Source organism: Lepisosteus platostomus, chromosome 6 (genome assembly GCF_059453375.1).
Source record: "Lepisosteus platostomus isolate fLepPlt1 chromosome 6, fLepPlt1.hap1, whole genome shotgun sequence".
NCBI classification, from domain to species: Eukaryota; Metazoa; Chordata; class Actinopteri; order Semionotiformes; family Lepisosteidae; genus Lepisosteus; species Lepisosteus platostomus.
Genome location: NC_142616.1, coordinates 16,900,535 through 16,926,644, shown reverse-complemented (window position 1 = coordinate 16,926,644; position 26,110 = coordinate 16,900,535). Strand labels below are relative to the sequence as shown.

At 39.5% G+C, this 26,110-nt stretch overlaps 2 protein-coding genes across 17 annotated transcripts; one reads left to right on the top strand and one right to left on the bottom strand.

The window, feature by feature from the left end:
• Window positions 1-485: 485 nt before the first annotated feature.
• LOC148661120 (E3 ubiquitin-protein ligase TRIM39-like) lies at window positions 486-15,241 on the top strand. 4 transcript variants are annotated; one of them, XM_088634399.1, is made up of 8 exons: window positions 501-686; window positions 1,264-1,841; window positions 2,646-2,741; window positions 2,880-3,113; window positions 3,295-3,442; window positions 5,243-5,269; window positions 7,371-7,482; window positions 14,966-15,241. In XM_088634399.1, the coding sequence occupies exons 1-8, from the start codon at window positions 674-676 to the stop codon at window positions 15,162-15,164; spliced, it is 1,407 nt and encodes a 468-aa protein (XP_088490525.1). In that variant the 5' UTR covers window positions 501-673; the 3' UTR covers window positions 15,165-15,241. The 4 variants fall into 4 exon arrangements, with proteins under 4 accessions (XP_088490524.1, XP_088490525.1, XP_088490523.1 ...); XM_088634397.1 differs by lacking the exon at window positions 14,966-15,241 and adding an exon at window positions 920-1,118 and having other exon boundaries at window positions 503-686; window positions 7,371-9,186; XM_088634398.1 differs by lacking the exon at window positions 14,966-15,241 and having other exon boundaries at window positions 486-556; window positions 7,371-9,186.
• LOC148661119 (ubiquitin carboxyl-terminal hydrolase 47-like) lies at window positions 9,188-26,047 on the bottom strand. 13 transcript variants are annotated; one of them, XR_015939440.1, is made up of 16 exons: window positions 25,171-26,047; window positions 23,789-23,961; window positions 22,913-23,059; window positions 21,358-21,454; window positions 20,852-20,973; window positions 19,749-19,819; window positions 18,532-18,660; window positions 17,045-17,140; window positions 15,806-15,937; window positions 14,748-14,876; window positions 14,254-14,298; window positions 12,584-12,624; window positions 12,187-12,242; window positions 11,709-11,742; window positions 11,237-11,346; window positions 9,188-10,135 (listed from the first exon to the last, which is right to left on the bottom strand). XR_015939440.1 is itself a non-coding variant. In XM_088634401.1 (16 exons), the coding sequence occupies exons 3-16, from the start codon at window positions 22,998-23,000 to the stop codon at window positions 10,073-10,075; spliced, it is 1,209 nt and encodes a 402-aa protein (XP_088490527.1). In that variant the 5' UTR covers window positions 23,001-23,059; window positions 23,789-23,961; window positions 25,124-26,047; the 3' UTR covers window positions 9,188-10,072. The 13 variants fall into 13 exon arrangements, 12 of the variants coding, with proteins under 12 accessions (XP_088490527.1, XP_088490531.1, XP_088490533.1 ...); XM_088634401.1 differs by having other exon boundaries at window positions 11,709-11,738; window positions 25,124-26,047; XM_088634405.1 differs by having other exon boundaries at window positions 11,709-11,738; window positions 23,873-23,961; window positions 25,124-26,047.
• Between the last annotated feature and the right edge of the window lie 63 nt (window positions 26,048-26,110).

Here is a 26,110-nt window from a genome sequence, read left to right as displayed (position 1 = left end):
TTGGTATGGGCCAGTGGGAAATGTATCCATGATACAGGAGTGCTAAAGTAAACACATAGTTGACCTAAAATCCTTTGAGAAACAACGGGATGAGATATGTTTCTCCCATTCTAAAGCTTTCTTTTCACTGATAAAATCTAACCGTGTTCAGTTTTTACAAGCAGCTATTCAAGTATCCAAGTCATTTATTTAAACCTTTTTGTGTCCTTTAAAATGAGTGCCAATCCAAGAGCTGCTGTCTCAGCTCCTGCGAAAGCGCTCCTGGTTTATGCAGGGTGTTGTTGCGTCCTAAGAGAGGCCGAGAGCCCAGCGGTATAGAAAGGAAACATAAGAGAAGAGAAGGCCATTCCGCCATCTAACCCATTTGATAGTTAATTGATTCAAGGATCTCATTCTGCCGTTTCATGAAATAAGCCACAGTATCAGCTTCAAAGGTCTGCTGTGCCTTTAAGAGCAGAGGAGCCGCACTGCACTTCGGGAAGGGGAGGAGATCTGTTGGGTTGTACGCAAGTGGACGTGAACAGAAGAGCTGCGGAACTGTTTCATCCTCAGTAAGGTAGAAACACCGCTGGAATGAGAGCCCTGGTTCAGTGCGAAGAAAGTTTGAGCTGATTGACAGTGGAAAGAAAGTACAGTGTGAATAAATACGAATAGGAAAGTTAAAGTACACTATATGGTCTGTACAGGTAGGTGTGCTGGGATAGACTGAGGAGTGTGTTTGTCAGGTGATGTATGAGGTTTTTGAGCTTCATTAACTACAACATAGAGTTTGAAAATCCCGTCTGTGGACAAAAAAAGTTATTCTTTCTAAGGCTCACTTTATTGAATGTAAGCAATGCATTATATTTTCAAAGTAGACTTTTTTCGATAGACGGGGGAATATTGTGTTGCTGAATCATTGTGTTACTTCTTGTTTTAGAAGGGCAGCTGCTTGTAAAAGAAATGTTATTTTTTGGTGGACATCCATTCTTTGAGTTCTTTCCCGATGAAAACGTTACAGGGGCGCTCCTAGTCTCTGCCACTGGGGATTTCCACACTGCTATGGTGAGAAGCAGTTGAGAATTTGCCTGTGGAAGTGTCAGAGAAGGTGTCTCTTTCCAGGTGTGAGGTAGCGAGAGGTGACTGAAATATTAACTAACTCCCATCTGTTGTGTCTGTGTATGTAGCCTCTGTCCCTCCAGATCTGTTCTGTGCTGTTTGTATTGTATTATTTCTGCTAATCTTCTCCTATTATTTTCTCTGTTACTGCTTCTCTTCTCACAGGAATGGCCTCACCCAGTAGTCTCCTGTCGGAAGAGCAGTTTCTGTGCTCCATCTGTCTGGATATATTTAACAAACCAGTCTCTACTTCATGTGGGCACAATTTCTGCTTGGCCTGCATTGAAGCATACTGGGACAGTAGTGATGTGTATCAGTGTCCAGTTTGTAAGAAAGCTTTCCTAACACGGCCGGATCTCAGTGTGAACAGAAGCTTAAGAGAAATCTCTGAACAGTTCAAGAAGACAAGAGCCAGCAGTGCTGGGATCCCCTCCACTAAACTAGGTTGGGTGCCCTGTGATGTCTGCACTGAGAAGAAGCTCAAGGCTGTGAAAACCTGCCTGGTCTGTCTGGCCTCTTACTGCGAAACTCACATCCAGTCTCACTATCAAGGAGCTGCTTTCAGGAGACACAGGCTGATTGACCCCGTGGAAAAACTTGAGGACAGGCTGTGTGAGAAACACGAGAAACTTCTGGAGCTGTTCTGCAGGACAGACCAGACCTGTGTTTGTCAGTTCTGCACTGAGACAGACCACCAGGCGCACAGCACTGTGGCTTTAGAGGAAGAATACAGAGAGAAACAGGTGGGTTGTAAGACTAGAATATGGCTTACTAAAATAGTATTCTCAATGTAAGCCTGGACATATTCTGAATAATCATAATGGAAATCAATCTTTAAGCTCCGCGTTATAAAGTTAGCCTTTGTTTTTGTAATGTCTGTGTCGAAAAAGTTATTTACAACAAATTTACCAATCTCTTAAAATTAGATTCCATTTTAGATATACAAATGTGCACCATAAAGAATTTCTACATTTAATTATTTTGCCATAGAGTTTTTTCTATTGATCTGAAACTTATATTTAAATCTATAACAAAGTCTGAATATTGTAGTGCTTACAGATTCGTGCAGGGCAAAGGACAGGTGGAGATGTGATAGGAAAACAAGCAAGAGCTTTTATTCTTCTTTATAATGCCAACCACAGGATTTACACACACATTAGGGGACCAACGGAACATGTACACAGGTTTAGGGTGGTAACTCGTTAACAGACTCTACACACTTTACTAAGCTGCGCAGGACACTTAAACTAACATAACTCTATTTACATGAGCAGGGTCAGCTGCTGGTCGTTGTGCGGACTCTCAGACTCCCCCCAGCTACAACTCCGAGCCTGCTTTGCGGTACCCTGAACGCCTAGGTGCACTTCACCTCACCACCAGGCGAGGGCGCTACAATATATTGTTGTGGGACTAAAATGTGTCATGATGATGGTTATTTAAGGCCACATTTCCCCTCTTTGTGTTTAGTGTGAGTGTCTGTTGATCATCTGAGTGTCTTTGGGTCAGTAACTGTGATGGAAGTGCTTTTGTTCCCTGTTGGCCTTTAGACTCAGCTGCGGAAGACTGAGGCAGAAGTACAACAGATGATCCAGGACAGACTGAAGAAGGTGGAGGAGATCAAACAGGCAGTGGAGCTCAGCAAAGTGAGGCCTGTCAAGTATCCTATGAATTCTAAGGCTCAGTGCACTACAGATTTACTGTAGGAGTTTCTTTCAGCTGTCAATGAACCTCGCTTTGTGATATCAATCATGTCTTCTGTGTTTTGTCTATTGTCGCCTCAGAGCTGTGCACAGAGAGAGATCGAGGACAGTGTGCAGGTCTTCACTGCTCTCCAGCGCCACATTGAGAGAAGCCAGGCTGAGCTCATTGAACTGATTGAGGAGAAGCAGAGAGCAGCAGAGAGGAAGGCAGAAGGACTCATCAAAGAGCTGGAGCAGGAAATCAACTTGTTATTGTGGAGAAACATTGAGCTGGAAAAGCTCTCCCACACCGAGGACCACCTCCACTTTCTACAGGTCAGCTCACACCATTGAAAGGAGAAGACACGATATTTAGAGAGCAAAGAGAATGAACTTTGTCACCACATTGACAGTGTTCTATATCATGTGCTAGTTTTCTTTGTTCAGACTTAGAAGTGCTCTTATTTCCTCACAAGGCTTTAAAACCTCAATGAACCTCTTCTTCTTCCTGCTGTAGAGATTTCCATCCCAGAGCTTCCCTCTGCAGACTAAGGACTGGGCTAACATCGCTGTTCAGCCTGACCTTGGTTTGGGGGCTATAAGAAGAGTTGTGTCCCAACTAGAGGAGAGACTCAGAGAAGAAATGGAGAAAGTGCCCGAAATCAGTGAGTATAACTGTGTGTCAGTAGCTATAGTCTAGTATCGGTTTGTTTATTGCATCAGTTTGAGTTGCAGATTTAACTCGAACTGGATTGGTTGAGAGAACACTAGCTTGGCTATACAGATGAGATTATATAAGGTAGAATACGACATGGTTGCAAGGGGGTGTGTTTTGTTGTCTGAATCTATACTAAGCTAGCCACATGGGAGCCCAACTCCTGACTCAGAGGGTTGCAGTCAGTCCAGGAGGTTTTATAAGTCCATTTAAATTAGAAGCACATTAGGAACCAAGGAAAGGTTTCATTTTGTCTTAAGTCTTCAAATAATGGCTACAATCAAATAATGTAGGACTTAGTTGAAATGAAGACCACTGCCATTCCTGGTCTACATTTGTATAACCCAAGTGAGCTGATATCAGATTTCAAAGAAACATCGTTTTTTCTGTCACATGGTATTAAGATGGATGTTGAAATATTGTGTCAGTCTTTGAAGCCTGTAGACAGCTCTATGCAGAGCAGCAAAATAAACCTATCGCTCTCAATTAATTCATATTGAATAGCGTAAAAAATGTTTTTGATGTGGTTTTAATTAATTGATGATTCGTGATTGACACAAAGTCACTTGAGGGGTAAACTCAAGTGATTTTGTTGCAGACAAACTAAATTGTTGGTGAGGACAGATTAGGCACACGTGATCGCATGCTTTTGATCTGACATGATCAAATCTATTGGATTTCAGTCCTGGTGAAAAGAAAAACACTGAAAGGACAAAAATGTGCCACATGTCAAAGGAACAGTGTTCCTTGACTATTTGGAGCAAAAACCTCTGGTTGATACAGTACATCTGCAACAGTCTAGTCCTCTTTGTTAACAAATCAAGATTTTGAGACAAACCTATCTGACATCAGTTAGTGTGCACAGACAAGCACAATGATTACTTAGTTGTTGCATACAGTGGACCAGTTGATATTGATGGAAAGTCCAAATGCAATGGTTTGGGTAAGAGTTTCTAGTTGCTTATTAGCTCCACTTGCTGGGATTGATATCACCTAGACCGTATGGAGCAAGTTTGATCAAGTCCTGAGACTACACGTGCTGCCCTTCTTGTGGGATTATCCTGATGTGACAACACTCCAGGAGGAAAACCATGCCCTTACACCTTGGAGAACAAAGGTTATCTTGCAGATAGACAGTGTTACAGTAATGTTGTGGGTATGTCAGAGTAGACCTGAGCTTTCTTGAACATGTATGCTATGAATTGGCTCATGCTTGTCCAAGGTTATTTAAAAGGAATAAGAGGGAATCCCACAAGGTAGCATCTGCAACGTGGTGCAAAGCATGTGTCACAGATGTGCAGCTTGTGTTGCTTCCAATGTGGTCACATGCTGATAGCCTTGAGTTTCATAATATACCCTCTGTGGAACAATCATGTCGTTAACAAGTGCCAATCAACATAATAAATGTCATTCGAGTAGGGAGCTGCATAAGCATTAGCATGCATAGGCTGCATAGGAACAGGTATAGGTTAAAAGAAAAGTATGGAGAGAACTTTTATTTTTAACATTTCTGCATAGAATGAACCTTGAACCTGTTCCATGATAAATGTAATGTCTGTTCAATAAAATGCAAATACATATGCAACAGCAAAGATTTGGTCATTTTCCTGACAATAACGTTGTGAAATATGTTGCAGCTATAAGACATGCACTTCTGCTCTGTCTGGGAGCTCATGGCACCAGGATTTTAAATTGTTCAAAAACTAGGTGTTAAACACAACTACAATTCTCACATTTTTTTTGTCTCCAGAATTCCACAAGGTGCGCAAGTATGCAGGTAAGGGTAATTTAATTTAACTGTTTAATTGTGTTGTTAAATGCAAGACAGTAAATAATGTGTGGAAAAATGTGCCAGTACAGCTAAATGCATATAGTAGGGACAGTAATTTTCTTCTCCAGAATCTCTAAAAATCAAAATCCACAATAACTTCAGAAGAAAATAATACAAAATTGACACATCTGAAAATGGGATCTGTGGTTGGAACCTTAGTACAGAGCTACCATATGCATCCAAAGTGCCGAATTCTCAACATAACAAACTGAACCACACTGCCAGAAATCGGACCCAGAAGCCCTGTTGGACACCCCTTGACCTATCCTAGAGATGGTATGGAGAAAGAGAACTCGTCTTTTCTAGTGAGAAGGACAGTCTGGATGGGTATCCCTGCATCAGTGGTAGAATGATTTTAAAGTGTTGAATTATGTATAGTGAAACAGGGTTCCAATTGATTTTTCTTGGGTTGCCAAATACATCTCTACTCAATTTCAGTTTGCTTCCTTCACCAAAACATTTATCTTCATACATATCGCAAAACTCACTATTGAAAACTACATCCTGTCTAGTATGTGAGATAGGATGATAGCAAGAAGTTATGTATACAGTTATGTACACATATATTATCTCACGGCAAAGTAAGCTTAAAATTATTGCATTGTGACAATTTTATTTCATTCATTAGCTGCCAGTGCAGTTGGATCATTCCCATGTGATTCACTGTTCCAGCTAGTATAGTATGAAAATGCCTCGTCTACATTTCAGAGGAATAAAATAACTAGTAGCTCTTTTATGCCTGTTTTGGCAGAGACCTTTCCTTAACAGTGCAGCATTGGCCAAAAACCAAGAGAGTGAAGTGCTTTGTCTGCAATGGTCCTGTAATCTTTGTCTCTGAGAGTTGGACTAATTTAGGATTGCATTTTAGTGCCCACCAGAGGGCAGCAGCTATTCATTTAGGTTTATTGCAGTAGAGAGATTTTTTAGCTAGGAGCTAATTGTTTATTGCAATTGATATTTGCCTAGTATACTAGTTTAGTGTAGAGCTGCATACTAGCTATGGGACTATGCCCGTATGTAATTTTCAATGGTTTGCAATTGAGCCTATTATTCCATTTGTTAACAATTGGTTGTCTTATTTACTTTGGTGAAATGGTATCCTGACAGGTATGATGTCATGCCCAGGTGTCAAACCCATAGTCCTTACTGTTAAACCCAGCCAGGTCTCCTGAAACATAAACACTAAAGATCAGTCTTGTCTATAGGCCCTAACCTCCATCAATAAATAATATGACCAAGAAAGTGCTTTACAGTTTACAAAACACATCTAATCATGTTTCGCATCTCTATTTTAACTAGCAAAGGAACCCAATACAATTTCCAAATCACATTCATTCTCATGTCCAGAAGAGCGTAGTTCTTACATTTCTAGAAAATAACACTTGGTGAAAGATTAAAGATTCTAAATATGCCCAACAGTTCAACTCTAATTCTCTAGATTAGAGGACCCAGACACCTGCAGGTTTTTGCTGGATCCTTATTTGAAGTAAGTATTTGAATAGTTCAGGAGGCAGTCAAATTACAATCTTACACTTCTGCTTCCCTGCTTATAAAAGTTTTGTGATCGAACATGGCCTAGCACCACTGCCTCACCCCAACATCACTGCAGCATTGCAGCAGTTCTCCCTGGATTATCCCTTGTAAGTGAGGGGGAATGTGCCAGCTCTGATCTCCAACCAGCGCTGTCATTTCTACAGCCAGGCGAGAATCAGTGTGCTTGTTTCTTTATTATTAGTCTTTAACAGAACAACTGAATAAAACACAGTAGTTAAAAGGCTATATCCAATATGTTTGGGAAATGAAATGACATACTGTAGATAGAATAATCTTTTTTGTGGTTATGAAAAAAAACTTAGCCCACTATCTGGATTTGAAAGTTTAAGTGTCTTAAATTCACTACATTTAAAAGCTTTCACAACAACTTAATGTATCACCTTACAGATTAAACAGCAGTATAATATTCCTTTCTTTCCTTTCCATTTATTTAAGAGATGGATGAGATGTACGGTACTTTCTTCATTATTGTTTTTTTTTCTCTGCTCCACAGTTGATGTGACTCTGAACCCCAATACAGCCGCTCGCTGGCTCATCGTGTCTGAGGACGGGAAACAAGTGAGATACGGAGGCACAGAGCTGGATCTCCCTGACAATCCTGAGAGGTTTGATCATTGTCACTGTGTGGTGGGAAAGGGTGGTTTCACCTCAGGGAGACACTACTGGGAGGTGGAGGTGGGGAGGAAGACTGACTGGGATTTAGGAGTTATTGGAGAGTCCGTCAACAGGAAGGGGCAGATTACGTATAAACTTCAAAATAATTGCTGGGTTTTGTGTCTGAGGAATGGGGATAAATACTGGGCTAATGGTGTCATATTCCCTCTGAATTTAAAGCCCCTGAAGGTGGGGGTGTATGTGGATTATGAAGAGGGCCAGGTCTCCTTCTACAATGTGGAGGCCAGGTCTCATATCTACACTTTCACTGACACCTTCACTGAGAAACTCTACCCGTTCTTCAGCCCCAACAAACATCATGGAGGCAAAAATGCAGCCCCACTGATCATCTCTCCTGTCAACTACACAGACTGAATGGAAGGAGGAATAAGAATTACTAATACAATAAGAGAAGTAGTGATGATATTAATAGCTTTCTCTTATGTTACATGACAATCTGAAATGTGTGGAATGTGAAAAGGAAGCAACATTCACAAATTTGAGATAATAGCATCCTCCTTTGACAAGTCACCACTAATAGAGAGATTTGTTTTAATTTAATATATATATAAAATGGTATGGTTTCTTTTTGAAGGAAATAAAACATATCTATCTGCCATCAAAGCAGGGAATTAATATTTTACAGTCTGTGTTCTTATACTGTACATATTGTTCCTTATTGAGCGATTTCCTAGACAGTCACAGACGGAATGTAATTATAGTGTTTCAGTGAGTCAATATTCCTCTTCCTACTCACCCATGTTTTTCTCATCCATGGTTTCGTATATTGGTGGTGTCAGGCCAAGTCTGGTGTATGACCGTCTCTAAAGCTCAGCTCTATTCCCTGCATGAATTACCCAGTTTAAGTTGGGATTTGTGACATTTCATCTGTCTTCAGATTCATGACTAATAAGTGTAAAGCTACATGGTGCATGTTTATTTTTATAGTATTCTTTTCTATAATGATATAATGGAAATGTGTGCAGTAATTTCTTAATGTTCTGTCATTTACTCATATTATTTGTCATATTTCTGTTCATTTGCATGGTGTATTAGGAATACCCACAGTATACTGTATATATGGCATAGGAGTGCTTTATCCCTATAGATGCATTTTGTTCAGACAGCTCAGAAATGTATCCCCCACGATAAAGGAGGACTGGATGTACAGTTGTCATGGGTCAGTAAAATGTTTATTGCTTGTGCAGCTGGTTTTTAGGGGTCTTGATGGAAACTCCTAGTTAGATCCTATCCTGGCCCATTTACCAGGAACTGTGCACTGCTGCTATGGTGCCAGCGGTGGGATGTTGGAGGCTGGGGGCTCCATTATACCTATTTATAGTTTAGGGGATCTTAGGCAGAAGCATGGAGGGTACCAATGGTGCGGGATGGGGTTTTTGTGTTGGGTGAAGGAACTGTTATATCTTCTCCACAATTTCTGTAGCGGTTAACCAAAAACATCTACAGTATGCTTGGTCCTGAGTTTCATATGTCCTTGTTACATATAGAATGGTTTATGTAATGTTTGCATTGTATTTTACAAGCAAGCAAACCAACTTAACTTCAAAGCAAGACATTACTGTTATGTATTCCACCAACATAATGCAAACTGTGTTTGTCGGAGACATGAGAAATTATAAACCCTTTGTAAAGAAGTACTGGTGTAATTATTTTATTTTGCGTGATTTGCAGGTATTACTAAATAAAAAGCTAAACCAGTATGGAGTTTCAAAACATAACATTTCACTTTTATGATATTAGATAATCTTATTACACTAGTAAGTATTATATTACTAGTATGTTTATATATTATAAATCTGAATTTATACTGTAATGTCTAGACAGCCACCTTCAGTAAGGCATGGGCACAGTGTGTAGCTCCAGTGTACATCACTGTGACCTACTGCAAGAGCTGAAAGCAAAGGTGATTTTATTTTTCCCTGCTGTGCAGAGCAGTGAAGCAACAAAGAGTGTGGGGGTGAGAACAAAAACAAAATACAATAGCTCTTTCTGCTTTAGAGCCCTGAGCCTAATACTTGGGTCTGGGGAATGCTGGGATACCCAGTATTTTTAGCAGTGGTGTCCCTAGATAAGCTTTGAGAGATTTCCACTTGTGTGCTTTAATCACTCTCACTTAGTGGTCAGTGTTATACTAGACAAGCCTTGATGGATTTCAGTGTAATTCTATTGGCTGTTTTTCTTATACTTGTTCTTGTTCTTTTTCTGACACACTTATCCAAGCTTTTAAAAAAAAATTCTGTGTATTTTCATTCTCAATTTGGGTTCCAGTGTAAACCTATTTTGACTATACTGCTGAGCAGTTTCCAAGGCCTTTTGAATTAATCAAAGGGTTAGGTTGTACTAGAAAGTGGAATAATATTTTGTTTAGGCTTGTAGTGGAGAAAATACTTCAAAGGTACAGTAGCTGGAAGAAAGACTGGGAAACACTAAAACCCCTTTGTACTTCTGACAGACAGAAATCCTACGTGCTGCAGTGATATTATGGTTTTGAGTTGATCCAGACGAGCAGAAAGCAGTCAATTAAAAGAATCGCTTTCTGTTCCTCTTCTTCTTCTTCCTTTTTTTTTTCTTCTTCTTGGTTTTCTTGAGAATCAAAAAGGAAAAACAGAGTTAAAATGATGCACCACACACTTCATAGCCCTTGACAGACAGTTTATGGAGTGACCAAGAATGAATACCTGTTAAAACCTGGTACTTTGTATATGTGTTTATTGACTCCAAGCTGCTTTTTCTCATGGTGAATGGACATGGCTGAGATTGACTGAAGGTTACTGGTAATAATAATAATTAATAATAATTGCTTACACTTATATAGCGCTTTTCTGGACAGTCCACTCAAAGTGCTTTACAGGTAATGGGGACTCCCCTCCACCACCACCAATGTGCAGCCCCACCTGGATGATGCCACGGCAGCCATAGTGCGCCAGAACGCTCCCCACACATCGGCTATCGGTGGGGAGGAGAGCAGAGTAATGTAGCCAATTCATAGAGTAGGCTAATTGACTTCTGTAAAACTGCCCCCAGTGTGTGTATGTATCTATGAGATAAATGCAATGGACTGGTGTCTTGTCCCAGGGTGTCTCTTGCCTTGTGCCCAATGCTGTGATAGACTTGGACCCACCATGACAATGAATTGAATAAGCAGTTATCTCACTGATAAAGAATATTTGGTGATTAGTCATCAATGTTCTTATTAGTCTGCCTTTCAAGAAAAACAGCTACTGTGGAGTACTGTCACACAACTAACCATTAACAAGATTGACAGATCTGAGCTGATTAAACATCAGCAGTCACTATACTCTGTACAACAACAGCAGCCCCACACGTGCCCCCCAAAAACTGTACACCCTGGACGAGACAACACTCCATTGCAGATCACACATACCTGTAGGCAAAAACGCGCACAGTAGGGCCAATTTTACCCTACCACCATGTCTTTGGACTGTAATAGGAAACCCCCTCAGACATGTGGCGAGCATGTGAACAGATAGCACCCCAGGAATGGAACCTGGGGCCCTAGTGCTGCACCACTGCCAGGAAAATGTATATATAAAATTAAAGCATGAGCCAAAGGGATGATACACACAGAGGGTAGACATCTATTTTTAATACATAAAGATGTCTTCATTTAGGCCTTGTTTCAATTACATCGCATGTCCACTTTGTAAAGTATACAGTACTTACCCTCCTTCTGCGACGCGGTGCTTTATGCGTATGATTACTCCTCTGGCCAACACAGTTCTCTGAATCCTCTGCCTGTCCCGTCTGCAGATTGGGAACACCATCGGTAGCATCTAGAAAATATGGATGTTTAAAAGGATTCAACTTTTTTTTTACAAGCAGTCCTGCCATCCTCTTCTGTTTTACTCCTCTACTGTGCCGGTGTGATGTAAAACAGCATTACAATTTAACAACAACAATTCTTATTATTTTTTATTACATATAATTAATAATATGGCACCTGTCAAGGGCCCATTCTTATGGCAACATGCCCTGCCCCTTATTTTATTGGAGAAAACAATGCTTTTGACAATAACTTCTGACAACAGTGGTAGCCACTGCTCTGTCAGCATTTCTGTAACTGGAATGGAATTGTGGCAGCATTAAAGGAAACCTAGAAACTGTTGAAAACATAGAAACATAGAAAGTTACATACAATTAAGTGTAGCACTGATCCATGCAAGACCTGCCTAAACAACAAGAATGCCCATTAGAATGGCGGATATTTGGAGTTTTCACAATTAAACTTGATGCCCTTCCAATATGGATACAATGTTAGTGTGGTTTTAAATACCCTGAAATGTTCCCTGAAAAACTCAATTTTACCTCCATAAAGCTAGACCGGTTATAATAATGGGTATTGGACAATAACTGGGAATGAAATAGGAGATTATTACAAACAGGTACATACATTTTCAGGTTTGTTACATTTTCGAACTCCCAATTGTTGAGCGGTTATTTTTCTTGTTTTACTCCTTGCCTCATACTGATTAATTTGTGAGTAGTGTATGTGATTTAAAATGTCTGTGAACTGATGTTACTAAGTTGCTGTCAGGAAGTTACAGCTGATGGGAGCTTACAAGACAATGAGAAAAAACAATTTTTTTTACAATAATGATAGATGTTGCACATACCATGATCCCCATTTTCAGACACAACTCTGTATAAAAGCAAGTATGCATCCTGGGACCTGAAAAATGACAGCTGCTCAATAATTTGATTTATATATATATAATATATTGTATACACTATAATACACTAGTAATACACAATATTATACTATACTACACTAGTATATATACACTATTCTGCATAACAGACTGTATGACAAACATTAATGATTCATGAACATTTCATGAACATATCATGAATAAGATCAGACCACATTTTTATGCGTAATGCAGAAATTCAGTTAATTCCAAATGGTTCACAAACTATTTCTTGCAACTGTACATTGTACAAATACTCAACATTTGTCCGACAAAGAGCTTAGTCAAATCAAAAGACCTAAGGAGAGAAAATTGAGCATACCTTATGTAATGTATACTTGTCTTCATAATGATCTGATAGTCCTGTAAGCAAACCAGTAAGTAGAGGTTAAACACATACTGAAAAGTAGTCACTCTGTTTTGCAAAAAGTGTGAGGAAAACTGAGTGCTAATTCTTTAATCAAACTTTTTTCATTCACTCAGACAAGCCCTGTATCAAACAGAGTAATGTGCTCGGCTGAGGGTGTGACACACAGCCTCACCCCAGTGGGGTGAGCTAAGGCACTGCTTCAGTGGTAGTGGAATGGGAGTGTGTCTATCCGTTGTTTAACTTCTCCATCCAATACAGGCTCTTGGGGGAGCCAGAGTCCACCCAAAAACCAGGTGGAAGGCAGGATACACATAGACAAAGACACAGACATACTCCCACCTGGTTGAATTTTCTTAGAAGCCAATTTATCTACCGGTATTCTGAATCTGCAGTCTTTGGACTATGGGAGGAAACCAGAGAACCCAGAGGACACCCACACAATCACAGGGAGAACATACAAAGTCCACACGGATACCCCCCCCCAGGGTGCCAGTGCTGTGGGGATGCGCTGCTAAAACTGACTGTGTTGTTTTTCCACACCACTGTCTGCAATATGTTAAACATCATCATCCTGTTTGTGTATAGGGGGCATGGGATGTGTAACTTCATTAAGAGGGATTTAATATACATCTGTCGTGTCTGGTCGTTATTGGGGGACCAGAAATGTTTCGTTCCTGTCCTTACAATATGTATTTAATGTTTCTGTTCTTGCAAGCTCAGTACAATGGGAATTGAATCCTAGCAGCTCTTGGTTTTGTTTTGCTTTCAGTGTTTTTGACATCATAAATGAATTTCAGTTGATACAAACAAACCCAATGTAGTTAAATCAGGAAGCTTTTTATTTGGCTTTTCAGGATCCAACTGAGGGATTCCAATCATAACAGCAGAACGATGCCGATAGAACCCCCCCCCCTTTGGAAGCTGCTGTACAGGCAAACATGGGAAAGAGGGGAGGGAAGGAGGCAAAAATGAAGCGTGCAGCTGGATAAATTAGAATCATGAGGTTTCTGTATAGATAGGCAGAGGGCCGAGACCAGGGCTTGAAACTGCCATTTCAGTAGTTTGGTCAAATGGATAAATGGTCTTTATAATGCGGGATCGGCAGGGATGACAACGGCCAGGTCCCATCGGCCTCAGCTGTTCTAATTTGTAATCATTCCTGACATCATATCCTCAAGTAAAGAAATTAAAAATATTACACGTAAGCCCTTCTCTTCCTCTGCCTTTTGCATCTCTCGTGCAGCCCATCTCTCCCTTTGCAGCTGCCCCTTGGTCACTCCTCACTCTGCAAGGGGGTCCCAAGCTCATCATCCTATGGCCAGGGGGTATCCCTCAGCTAAACAGGTTAAGCCAAATTTAATATGACTAAAACACTAAGTAAACATTTTCAAAAAACTTTTCTTGTGTGTTGTTTTTTCTAGTGAAACCATAGTTGACATGGAGTTAGTCTTGAGGATCTGCTGTAAGATCACTTTTAGCTCATGTCACTGTTGAATTTACATTCTCTTGTATTAAAGTTCATGTTTTATTTGTCTTGCTATATATCCAATAATGCAATTTATTTTTAGATAATCTAGTTATTTATTTTTTTGTGTATGATGACATTTTCTCCATATACATACGTTCTCGTGCTGCTCGGGTTCCTGGTAACTAGGCATGGACTTAAACTTCAAACACAAAAATCAAAGAAAAAGAAATTAAGATCAAAAAGTGAAATTCACTGTTATCTTGAATTACTATGGTGGACATTAAGATGTTTCTGTAGATTAGTAAATTATGGATAGGTATTAAAATGAATCTGTGCAGTTACATTTTCACATGCAGCAAGAAAGAATGACCATTGTGATTACATATAACTAAATAATAAGCATTTGACACAAATAATTGGATTTATACAGTATAGCGTTTTGCATCATAAAAGACACCAGAGCATTTTATACAATATAGGGAGAAACTGCTGTACCAGTTCAATTCAGGAGGAACTGAGGCCAATTTCATCCCTAAAGTTGTATAAGCCCATGGTGGAAATCAGCCAAGATACTAGGATTCACACCTGTCAATTATCATCCTTATATTAAAGAATAAGAGCACAAGGGGAACATACTATAACACTTACTTTAACTTCTGTGTCATCAAAAATGTACCATTTTCCATCATCCAATGATTTAATGTTTGCCACATAATGTCCTCCTCTGTAACTTCCTATGTGATTGCAAAGAGCATACAGTTCGTATTTTTGAGGTTTCTGAAAGACAAATGTTTTGAAGATAAATAAATAAACGTAGGAAGCAACACCATGAAGATAATAATGTTCTGTTGCTCTAAATTATGCAGTTTGAGAGGAGAACAAGCCCTAGATTCTACTCATCAACCTTATCCCACTTCCACACAAGTACGAGACAACGCAGATCTCTGCTCAGCAATCCCATCTTTACTCCCCTTCCAGCTGCAGCTCCTCTTGTCCAATGTGAGTATTAAGTTCACACTGAGTATGAAGACAACTTCATACGTATGGCCAGGATGTCACCCCTAAAGTCAAAGGAATCAAATCCCAAGGCGTCCTCGCTCAGTAACGATACTGGGATTGTTTATTACCGTGAAATGCATTAAAGAAGTAAATGAAGCCAAACAAAATTGTTTCAAAGCTGCTTGCCGTGGGATTCAGTTCAATTTATTTTGAATCTTCTTGAATTTAAGCATTGAATATGCATAATCTCTGTCACGGGAGGAATGAAACATTCTAGGTCCTCCGTAAGGGTCTGACAACAGATGCCTAACGAAATGCAAATGGAGGTTGCATGAGGGAGGACACCCCACCCTTGAGCCCGTTAGCTCAGCTTATTGAGGGGTTCAGGTGTCACACCTTTCACAAGACAGGTTAAAACCTAAACACATTTTAAACACGTCTACCAAAACATTAAAGGTTCGATCCAGATCCAAATTGTATGCTGCTATCTAGATGTTTTCCTAAACAATTTCTTTTCTCTTCACCAACTGTTATTATCGTTATTATCCCCATTATTTCTACAGTATTATAACTTCTTTGTAGTTCTTTGATTCACTATATCTGGATGTGTTGTTGCACTAATTCCAAAAGTACGTTGAATTGGGCTTTCAACAACTGCTTATCTTCATTAAAGCAATGTGGATTTTGTGAAATTAAATGCACATTACCATTTTAAACTGTATCGTAAGAGGAATGTTCACTGGACACTCTATCTTCACATAGCTCTCTTGATAGAAGTCGTAATCAAATCTTTTCAGATGTAGACTTAAAATATCTGGCATTTCTCCTAAACAGCAACCCTGAAAAAATAAGCAAAATGAGAATCAAAATCATAAAACATCTAAGACTATTTTCCAAAAACGCAACTGATATTAAAACAAGCAATGTGTGTATTGGTAACCAATCATTATGCATTCAATGCCCTCCAGTTTTCTCTCAATTTCTATGAAATCATTTGCCCCTTGAAAACCCAAGAAGGGCTCAACCAAACGTTTCCCATGAACATGAATTCCCACCCTTGGTAAAATGTGAAACAATGTTTTTTAAACAAAAGAAAATGCCTGTGTCCCTCAATAGTTTCCACAAATATTGCAAACTGAAGTATATACAGTATTGTATATATTAACGTCTGTGACAAATCAAGTACTCTTCATCAAGTGTATGAATCACAATGAACTTTTAAAATAATGTGTATTATAGTCTATTAAACGATAAATATTGGATAAGATTAGATTTCCTTATGTAGAATTCAGACAAGCAGGCCTTGTTTGACTCCAACTGTAACCAGTTAAGCTCTTCAGCTGATTGGGATTTTTTCAGACAGCTGGACATCCGAATGTGGATTCTGAGACTGTGAGTGTATACCATTTTCCATTCTGTGGTTAAATTAATTTTGTTCACTTAAACACTTGCATTATGCTGAAGGTACTCAATTATAAAAAAAAAAGAAATGGAGTTGATTGGACAAAAGGTACGACATTTTCAGACCCTCTTGGAAATAAGAAGATTGAAAATCAGTTAATAATTGACTGGTCCTTATATTCCAAAATGCATTAGAAATTGAGTAAAACATAGTTTATTTTTAACATTGGCAGAAGGGAAAGATCCCATACTGTATGTCCAGAGAAATTGAACAAAACAAAGTTCTTAATTCTATCGCTTTGTGTAGATTAGAAATATTAACATATAAATCATTCTATGTTTATATTAATATACACATACTGTATAAGACTGAAATTGACCAGAGGCTTGGTATCAGGTATGAAGTAAATCTTCATGGTTTCACATAGCAGTTACAATGTAACAGGTTAATACTGATGTTCATGATGGATTGGGCATCGATCTGAGAATATTGGATCATGGTAGAAACCAAAACGATGTTCACAATCCTAACCATGACAACACACCATTTCTGTGTCGGTTTTGTCTTCACAATTGTCGCAGTACAGCTGGTCTTCTCCTGTCATTTGTGAGGTTCTGAAAAATTCTTCAAGAGCATCCTCCTGCGAAGAAGGACAATGAGGAAGATGGAGAAGTACATCAGCGTGTGGAAAAGCGGAAACATTTGGTAGATTTCTTTGTTATCTTTGGTAAGATCCTAATGGATGCAAGAGAGAGACGAATATGTAGAGTATGTGACACAGCTGGCCTTGCTGAGGGAATGGGTGTCTAGCTGTGAGGATACGCTGCCTAAAACCTCCTCACTTTTATGAGGACTGAGCTAGTCTCCTGCAAGGGTATAGATGGCAACTTATATATAAGGCAAGCAGACTTGAATGAGATTTGGGTCTAGCCATCCCCCAAAAGTACCAAAAGGCCAATAGTTGCACATTGGTTCAGAAACCTTCAGCTGTTTCTCTGTTTAAACAGTTATTAATCAATTCCCATTAATAAAATGCATTTAAATTGTAATTATGTGTTAAAATCTACATGGTATTAATGCATTTAAACAAGAAAGGAACAAGTAAAGGTTTATTCCATGCTGAAAAGAGAAAAAAAGAACACCTGAAGAAGGCTCCACAGCTGAAACGTTGTTTCTTTTCTTCTCTTTTCAGCATGGAATAAATCTTTATTCAAGTAGGTAGCCTACGCATGCTGACGCAGCTACCTACTTGAACTTCTTTAAATAAGAAACACCTGCAGAAAGAAATAATGTTGTTCCCAATCATCTAAATATTTTAGATACCTCACTACATCAAATAAAATCTGTTTCTGTATTACATATAGGTCCATCCATCCATTTCCTAACCACTTCTTCCAATTCAGAGCAGCAGGGGAGCCAGAGCCTATCCCAGAAAGCAATGGGTGCAAGCCTGGATACACCCTGCATGGGATGTCAGTCACTCACAAAGTAGACACAAGCACTCACAACAGGGCCAATCTTCCCAGAAACCAGTGAACCTACCAGCATGTCTTTGGAGTGTGGTGGGAAATCCAGACATCCATAGGAAACCCATACGAACAAGGAGAGAACATACAAACTCCACACAGGAATTCAACCCAGGGTCTGAGTGCTGCAAGGCAGCAATGATAATGTTTCTTTATTAGCCCTATACAATTTCTTGCATTAGGAATTCGTCTTTTCGCATACCCCAGCTTTTCTCCATGGAGACACAGACACACAGACAGGGAGAGAAGCTTGGGGTCAGAGCGCACGGTCTGCCATTGTACAGCACCCCTGGAGCAGTTAGGGTTAAGGGCCTTGCTCAGGACCCAACGGAGTAGGATTCCTCTGCCGGCCATGGGATTTGAACCAGCAACCTTCCAGTCACAGGCGCAGATCCTTAGCCACAGAGCCACCGCACCACTATGCCATCCCTCTTATATACAATAAATAAGGTAAATATGATATATATAATAGATATGGATACTGATGGAGCTGGATCTTACTTACAATATTGTAGAGCTCATTGTGTTGTACGTTAACAGACAATGGAATATCCAGGAATTGACTTTTATCCTCCTCTGACAGAAAGTTGCATTTCAAACACTTTGTTGTATGTATTAAAGTGCCCTGAAAAAACTGAAGACATAAACAAAACCAACTGCCATTGAACAACTCGAGATTTGTTTCCTATTCAGACATTTGTAATGAGGACTGGCAACACTGAATAAGAAAATGCATTTTAGGGGCTTGCTTTTATGGTGGACTCAGTCTTCAGTGAAAACTGATGCAGACAACTGACATCTTTCAACACAAAATCTAACATATTTAAGTGCCCAGGAGCAGACCAGCAACCACAATGGATACTGTGACACAGAGATTTAAGTGTTAAGTGATTTAGTGAGTTTAAATTAACCATGACATATGGAGGCAACATAGCAATGGCAAGGCAAATTATTAAATGCAGCTATTAATTATTAATTACCAGGAAGTCATTTAGAGATATCTCCAAATAATTTCAAGATATCTATAAATGATTCAAGATGGACATCATAGGAATATCTTCAAGTGATTTAAAAATATATCTCAATCATTTCAGACATCATCAAATATTTAAAGATATTTGAATGCTTATAGAAATATCTAAAATTGATCACTTGGCTTCCCATATACAGGAATCATTTACAGGATAGATACTGTATGGGATACAATTCCTATACAGTATATGACATATGTGAGTACAGGAACAAGTAATAGGTTTATTCTATGCTGAAAAGAGAAGAAAGGAAACAACATTTCGGCTGTGGAGCCTTCTTCTGTTGTGACACAGCCACAAAAACACTTGTAACATTGTTACTCTCACACCTGAAGAAGGCTTCACAGCCAAATTGTTGTGTTTTCTCTCTTCTCTTTTCAGCATCGAATAAAGCTATTACTTGTTCCTTTGCAGACTATGCATGCTAATGCAGCTACCCACCTGAACTACATACAGTATGAAAGTACAGGTACTGTACAGTGGGTTAAAGATTGCAAAGTGTATTAAAGCTGGAAGGTTAATAAGCAAGCATTATTTTCTTGTGCAGGTACTGTATATGAGTGCCAATATTTGATTGTTCACCTGAAACGTGATGTAACATGTTCTGGACATCTCTTTTTGTTTGTGTAAATAAAGCCAGTAGCACCTGCTGTTCTGTTTCTAGTTTATGAGTAAAGTGAATTTGACATACCTTTGAGGCATCTCTGCCGACTGCATTTAATATCCTCTGGAAAAACTCCTCGGCATCTCTTTGCTCATAAACTGAGAAAAAAAGTATATGCTTATCATAATATCACTCAAGAATATGATAAACATTAACATAAAGCTTTAACTCTTGTTTTTACAAGAAATCCAACTCACATCATTCTGCAAACCAATGCTACTGTAAGTAAAGAACCATCATTAAAGTACATAAATAAAATGTACATAAATGTACATAACATCATTATTGCAAGATTTGTCATGTACATTTTTACATCATGTATTCTAGAGCTCTGATTATAATTCACTCATTTTATAATTAGATACATATTGAAATTAGGATTTCTGTAATTGTTCTAAACTCATTGTCCTAAAAGTAGATATTGGTTTTCACAACCTGAGACTTATTTTATCAAATGGACAGTAAGTGTAGGTTTCTGTTATCCTTATCCAAACCTATTCATTTTAAACAACTTTAGCTGCCATTTTATTTCATTTGCAGGTGGTTTTGAACACATGCTCCACATTCAGGGGCTTAAAAAGATGTCCTACACTGACAGACTGAAGAAACTGAGTCTGTCTAGTCCTGAACAGGGAAGGCAATAACCCAGGTAATCAGGATCCTCGACGCCACTGAGAAAGTCAACCCAATGGACGTCTTTATCAAATGACAACAGTCAAACTCAAACGAAGCACAATACAGGAAAGTGCATTTAAAACAGAGAACAGGAAGCATTTCTTCACCAAAAGGGTGGTGAGGGTGCAGAAGAACAATCTACTCAGCCAGGTTGTTGAAACCAATATCCTGGTTTCTTTTAACAAATGGCTGAATGGCTGAATGAGATCTTGCAATCAGGATGGGGGGGGAATCTCTACTTTACACAAAGGGCTGTAGGTGTCTGGAACAGGCTTCCAAGTCATGTTGTTGAAGCTAACTTTTTAGTCTTCAAGAATTGTCTGGGTGAGATCCTTTCATGAACTAAGTATTAAATACCAAATGGGCTAGATGGGCCAAATGACTTTCTTTCATTTGTAATCTTTTTAAGTTCTTACATTCAGAAGTGCCCCCAATTAAGAGAGCGTATGACCTACCGTTTACTATCCCAAGACTCTTTACGATGCCCTTTGTTTCAACACATGCGTGTCCCTGTTCTAGTCCTTCAAACAATGTCCTGAGCTGGAATGAGACACTTCCTTCGCTCTCCTCCTCCATCCTGACAAAACGTGAGGTTTGAATTATGTATCAATACACACAAGATATTTTAAACATTAATTTAAAGATAATATGGGATATGTTTAATTATGTAATTAAATTTAATTGAATAGGTATTTAATTTCATAGGTGTGCAATGATGAGTTAAAGAGAAATTAAAGCATCTTAACAACTGGCTCTGTGGAATTCAAATCCTGCATTTCTGCAAGTAGACCTGGTTTTAATGAATTTATATGGCTCAAATACGTAACTTTAAATATAACAAAATACTAAAGGAGGAACATTCTCCACAGTATCCATCCCTTCTTCACCTGAAAACAAAATTAACAAAATACAATCTCCAAAACAAACAGCAACACAGTAAAATATTGAAGTGTTTCCAGACCCATTTATTGCAGTTCTGAATTCTGGGGTCATGAAGAAGACTTGCAGCACTGTGTTCAAGTAGCATGTTGCTCCTTGGTTTTTCAAACCATTGTAACCTGAAACAAATACAAACACATCCGGTTATTTTGTCAGCAGCCATTTTAATGGTCAGCACTGTATTGCACCCTTCTAATCAGAACTGGCAGCCCACTGAAGCTAAGCAGGTGTGAGCCTGGCTGGTATCTGAAGGGGAGACTCCTGGGAAAGCTAAGGTTGCTGCTGGAAGATTTGTTAGTGGGATCAATAGGGCGTGTTTGCCTTGAGATCTGTGTGGATCCTAATGCTCCAGTATACTGTAGTGATGGGTACATGATACTATAAAAGTGGCACCATCCTTTGTGTGAGACTTAAAACTAAGGTCTTGACCCTCTGTGGTCATTCAAAATCCCTGAGTATCTCTTGAAAAGTGTAGGGGTGTAACCCTGGGGTCCTTCCCAAAATCTACCCATCATGGCCCCTAATAATCCCCGTCTCTGAACTGGCTTCATCATTCTGTTCTCCTCCCCACTGAGAGCTGGTGTGTGGTGAGTGTACTGGCACACTTTGGCTGCTGTCCTATCATCCAGGTGGGGGCTACATATTGGTGGTGGTGGAGGTACTTACATGTAAAGAGCTTTGAGTGGAGCTTCCAGAAAAGGGCTATATAAATGTAAGGATATTATATTATAATAAAATGTAACACAAGAATGCATTACTTTCGGGCAGCATGGTGCTGCATTTTTTCCATTTTAGCACAAAACCCCAGGAACTGAACTGAGGGCACTAGCATGCAACATTGTGTTTCTCCTTTTTTCAGCATAGAATTAACCTTTACTTGTCCATTTGCAGCCAAAGCACTGACACAGCTCTGCACGTGAGCACCAATAAAAATGTTTTTGTTTATACTGGAGTACTAGGATGAGACTGTTTCCTTACAGTTTGTAGTCAATCTTTGCATCCAGTAGAAAGAAAGAACTTCAAAAGTGTCCTCCACTTTTGAAGTTCTCATGATGCAAAGCTACTGTATGTAAATTGAAAACAAAGTTAATGAAAAAATGTATACCCAGCACATTAAAGCCAGTTAAACAAGGGCTTATTTTATTCCTTCACTCTACCTGCAATGCTGGAACCATGAATCTGAGCAGAGGACAATGAACACAACTGAGCAATTGAGTAGTAGTTTAGTAGTTATTTTGTCTAATATATATCCATGTACAGTATATACTGTATGAAGTCCAAGTACATTTCTTCCTTTTTGTACTTATGAATTCTGTGCCTTCTAATCATGTGGAAAGAACAAAGCTCAAGTCTGGAGATCATATTAATCGGGGTGTTCGTTTGCACTGAAGAAAGGTGTGTAAAGGGCAGAAAAGTTGACAAACAGTTTGCTCTTGCATGTTTTAAATTGCTCTACAAACAATGCTGGGATTTGCATAGAGAAGCTGGAATGGGAGATGTTCTTCTAGCTGTCTCATGAGCAATTGAATGTAGATCATCACAGATAATAAAAGGTAATTAATCATGTTCAGTCTCACCCTTTACTGGCTGTCCTGCTGGGTCCTGGTCCTTAGTGCTGTCATTCATTTGCCCAGTGAAATCATCAGCAATGATACATGAGGCCATCCTCTTTCCCACCCAGTCTCCCGCTCCTGCAGAGCAACAGGGAGTCCTCTGCTCAGAGGCTGCAGAAATGAAATATGCCATATACACGCGCTTAGAAGCTACAATACTTTGTATATTCGAGTGGATCATGGGTAGTCACGAATGATCAATTCATCAAAATGATGTCAAATACATCTCCTCAACATGCAAAAATCTGCATGCCTTATTTTTCTGAAAACATGCATGCATTAATAGAGTGAAAAGTTTCATTTGATGCCCACTGCAGGAATAAAGTGAGCGGTCAATGACTTTGTAAGAGATATTTCTGTAAGAGGGTGGCAAAATATTCAGTGAGCAACCGAAAGAAAAACAAAAACGACTGCTAAGACCATTATGTTAGATTCCCTGAAAATCAAGCCACAACTCTAAGGTTTCATGAAGGTGACCAGCCTTAAGTACAGCTTAGTGCACACCTCAAAAAGAAGTCACCCAGCTCTCTTTCATAAAATATCTATAATGTTACGGCACATACTCACCCTTGGCCTAATTATCATGGGGCATTACAACCTGAAACTGCTCATGTGTGATTCGTTTCCATCCATACTATACTAATTTAGCAAGAGAACTCAAGATAAATATTATAGGAGGTGATGTATTATAACACCACAGCGCACCCTAATGTCCACAAAACTAATCACATGAAGGATCACTTGGCAGCACAGTCTTCAGTCACGACATGCAGAAAGGATAAAGCTGTTTAGGAAACGAAAAGGGCAGAGAAGGAAATGTCACCTGTTTGATTGACTTACTTAAAGACAAAGGTGGTCTAACATCTCCGCCCGTGTTTGCTACAGAATCCTACTCCTCTGCAAGCTTCTCAGTCCTTGACTCACCTCACCATCAGAACCTGTTATGGTTCCTTCAGTGTTGGACCTGTCGTTCTCTGCCTGCTTTTTTCTGTCTGTGTTCCTCTGTACTGAGGCTATGGAAAAAGACATATAGAGCACTAAATAGCTCACGTACCAAAACCGAATTAAATACAGTTTGAAAATGTTTTATAGGAAATTCATGTAAGGTTTTCGAAAGCAACTAATGGAGTGTGTGTAGGTGGTCCTTTCAGTCTATATGCATTGAGACTCCATTGTGTCCGTTTCATCAGGTTTGTTCAAACAGGATGGCAGGTGTGATAACTAGTTCAATTTTCGTTTTATGTCTACAGAAACGGACATGTCATGGTAGAAACAGCATAAAAAGACCAAATACAACTGTACCAGAAAATATGACCTGTTTGCTCAAATAGAAATAAGTGATACAAATAACAGGGATGTGGGAGGTGTGGTTAGCATTCTTGTCTTGCAGCCCTGGGTTCAAATCCCACATTTCAATCTGGGTGGAGTTTGTATGTTCACGAGGATACCCTTCTGATGCTCCAGTCTTCTCCCACAGACCGAAGACATACTGGTACACTATTTAGGAGAAAACTGGCCCTTTTGCGCAGGTGTGTGTCTGTACAGTATGTGCTCTGCGATGGACGGCGATGGAGTTCTAAGTGTACCCGTTTAGCCCCGTTGTTTGCCGAGTTAGGCCCTAGCCAAACCTCCAACATGAACTGAAAGAAGCATATAGTTATATAGAAATATAGTTCGTCCAGTACTTTCAAATCCTATAGAGGGCAGCAAATGTTACTTTTGGTAGGTTGCAGTTGAGAGAATTTTTACTTACTGATCAGGAGATCAGCTCAGCAGCTAAATTCTTTGAAACTGGTATTAATCTAGCGTCCTAGATTATTACAGAGGTGCGCACTAACCGCGGAATCATCTCTGGTTAATACGCTGCTTTTTAATTGACCCAATAAGACGTGAGGCCACTTGCAAATAGTCGCATGATTTAACATTATGAACTGCTGAAAAAATATGGCTTTTTACATTCATCCTGACCAATTTAACCCATCAAAATGTGAATCCTTAGCATGAATTTCTCGTTCGTGCCAAAGAAAACGAATTCAGGGATGTAACCAAGCTACCTGTCGCCTTTAATGTTACTGTTTGCCGCGTATATTATTGTACGAATCAGTAAGCAAGTTAACATTTGACGAGTATAATCGAATAACCAGAAAAACACAGAAGTGAAATCAAAATACTTACATAATCACGCAGCTAAGCTCCTTGAAAAAGAGTAATTTGCAAATTACCTTTGTCTGGGACTCAACAACTCAAATTTGTTTTGTGGGATATATATTTTCCCTAGCAGGCGAAAGAGTCTTGGGATATATCCATTTACAGCAGCATCGTGTGCGAAGGGAAAGCGAGTTCATACAGATGTAGGACTTAGCGATCTTTACACAAAACACAGCGCATAGCGCTTCGAAGTAAATAGAAACCTCAAGTTAGAAGTCGTTAAAGGGAAAGGCAGTTCTGATGAGAGTTTTATTTCCACTTTCGTTTTCAGTACACACATCTGATTATACTGAAGCGTCGCGTTATTAGATATACAGTATTACTTTTTTACTTTCAGCCAAAGCAGATCTTCCTCTCGTTATCTTATAAACACAGACCCCCTCACTAATTTATCCTAGCAAGCGACGGATACAAGGTGGAGTACCACCTGGGCAGATGCCAAGACCAGTTTTCCTAGAAACCAATTAAACTAGAAACTCCCATGCAGACAGCACTGCAGGTGCTGATGTAGTCAGTCTTATTACACACGATTCCATGTTTATATCATGCAAACCATGGAACAAAAAACTGCAGGATCAAAGTTCTCTTTTCACATTGAGAACACGGTGTCACGATCGCTTCTCCTCCTCTTAGGGAGCTCCAGCTCATCCTCGTTCTGCCTCATTCCAGCCCCTCTTCAGTTCCCCCTTAAAAGCCAGACGCAGACGTCATTCGTAGCTCTACATTGAATCACGTTTCGCGTGAGCCCGGGTCCTGCTGTGTCTGGCTCCGTCATGTTTTTAACTTTCTGTTCCTGTCCCTGTTCCTGTTCCCCCCGCCGGTCCCGACCCGGTTCCCGTTTTTATTCTCCCGGATTGATCGCCTGGCCATAGACTTAAGCTTCTGTTTTGGATTCCCGGTTTGGACTCACTCCCCCTGGACACCTGCACACCAAGGACACGCCCCCTGTCTCCA

Coding starts and splice junctions, on each gene's coding strand:
- LOC148661119 (XM_088634401.1), bottom strand. CDS start 23,000: ATGGCCTCATGTATCATTGCTGATGATTTCACTGGGCAAATGAATGAC. Junction 14,299..14,747: donor TTGATGACACAGAAGTTAAA/GTAAGTGTTATA, acceptor TTGTGTTTGAAG/TTTAAGTCCATGCCTAGTTA. Junction 11,347..11,708: donor GATCAGTGCTACACTTAATT/GTATGTAACTTT, acceptor CATATTTTCTAG/ATGCTACCGATGGTGTTCCC.
- LOC148661120 (XM_088634396.1), top strand. Junction 1,842..2,645: donor AAGAATACAGAGAGAAACAG/GTGGGTTGTAAG, acceptor GTTGGCCTTTAG/ACTCAGCTGCGGAAGACTGA. Junction 3,443..5,242: donor GGAGAAAGTGCCCGAAATCA/GTGAGTATAACT, acceptor TTTTGTCTCCAG/AATTCCACAAGGTGCGCAAG.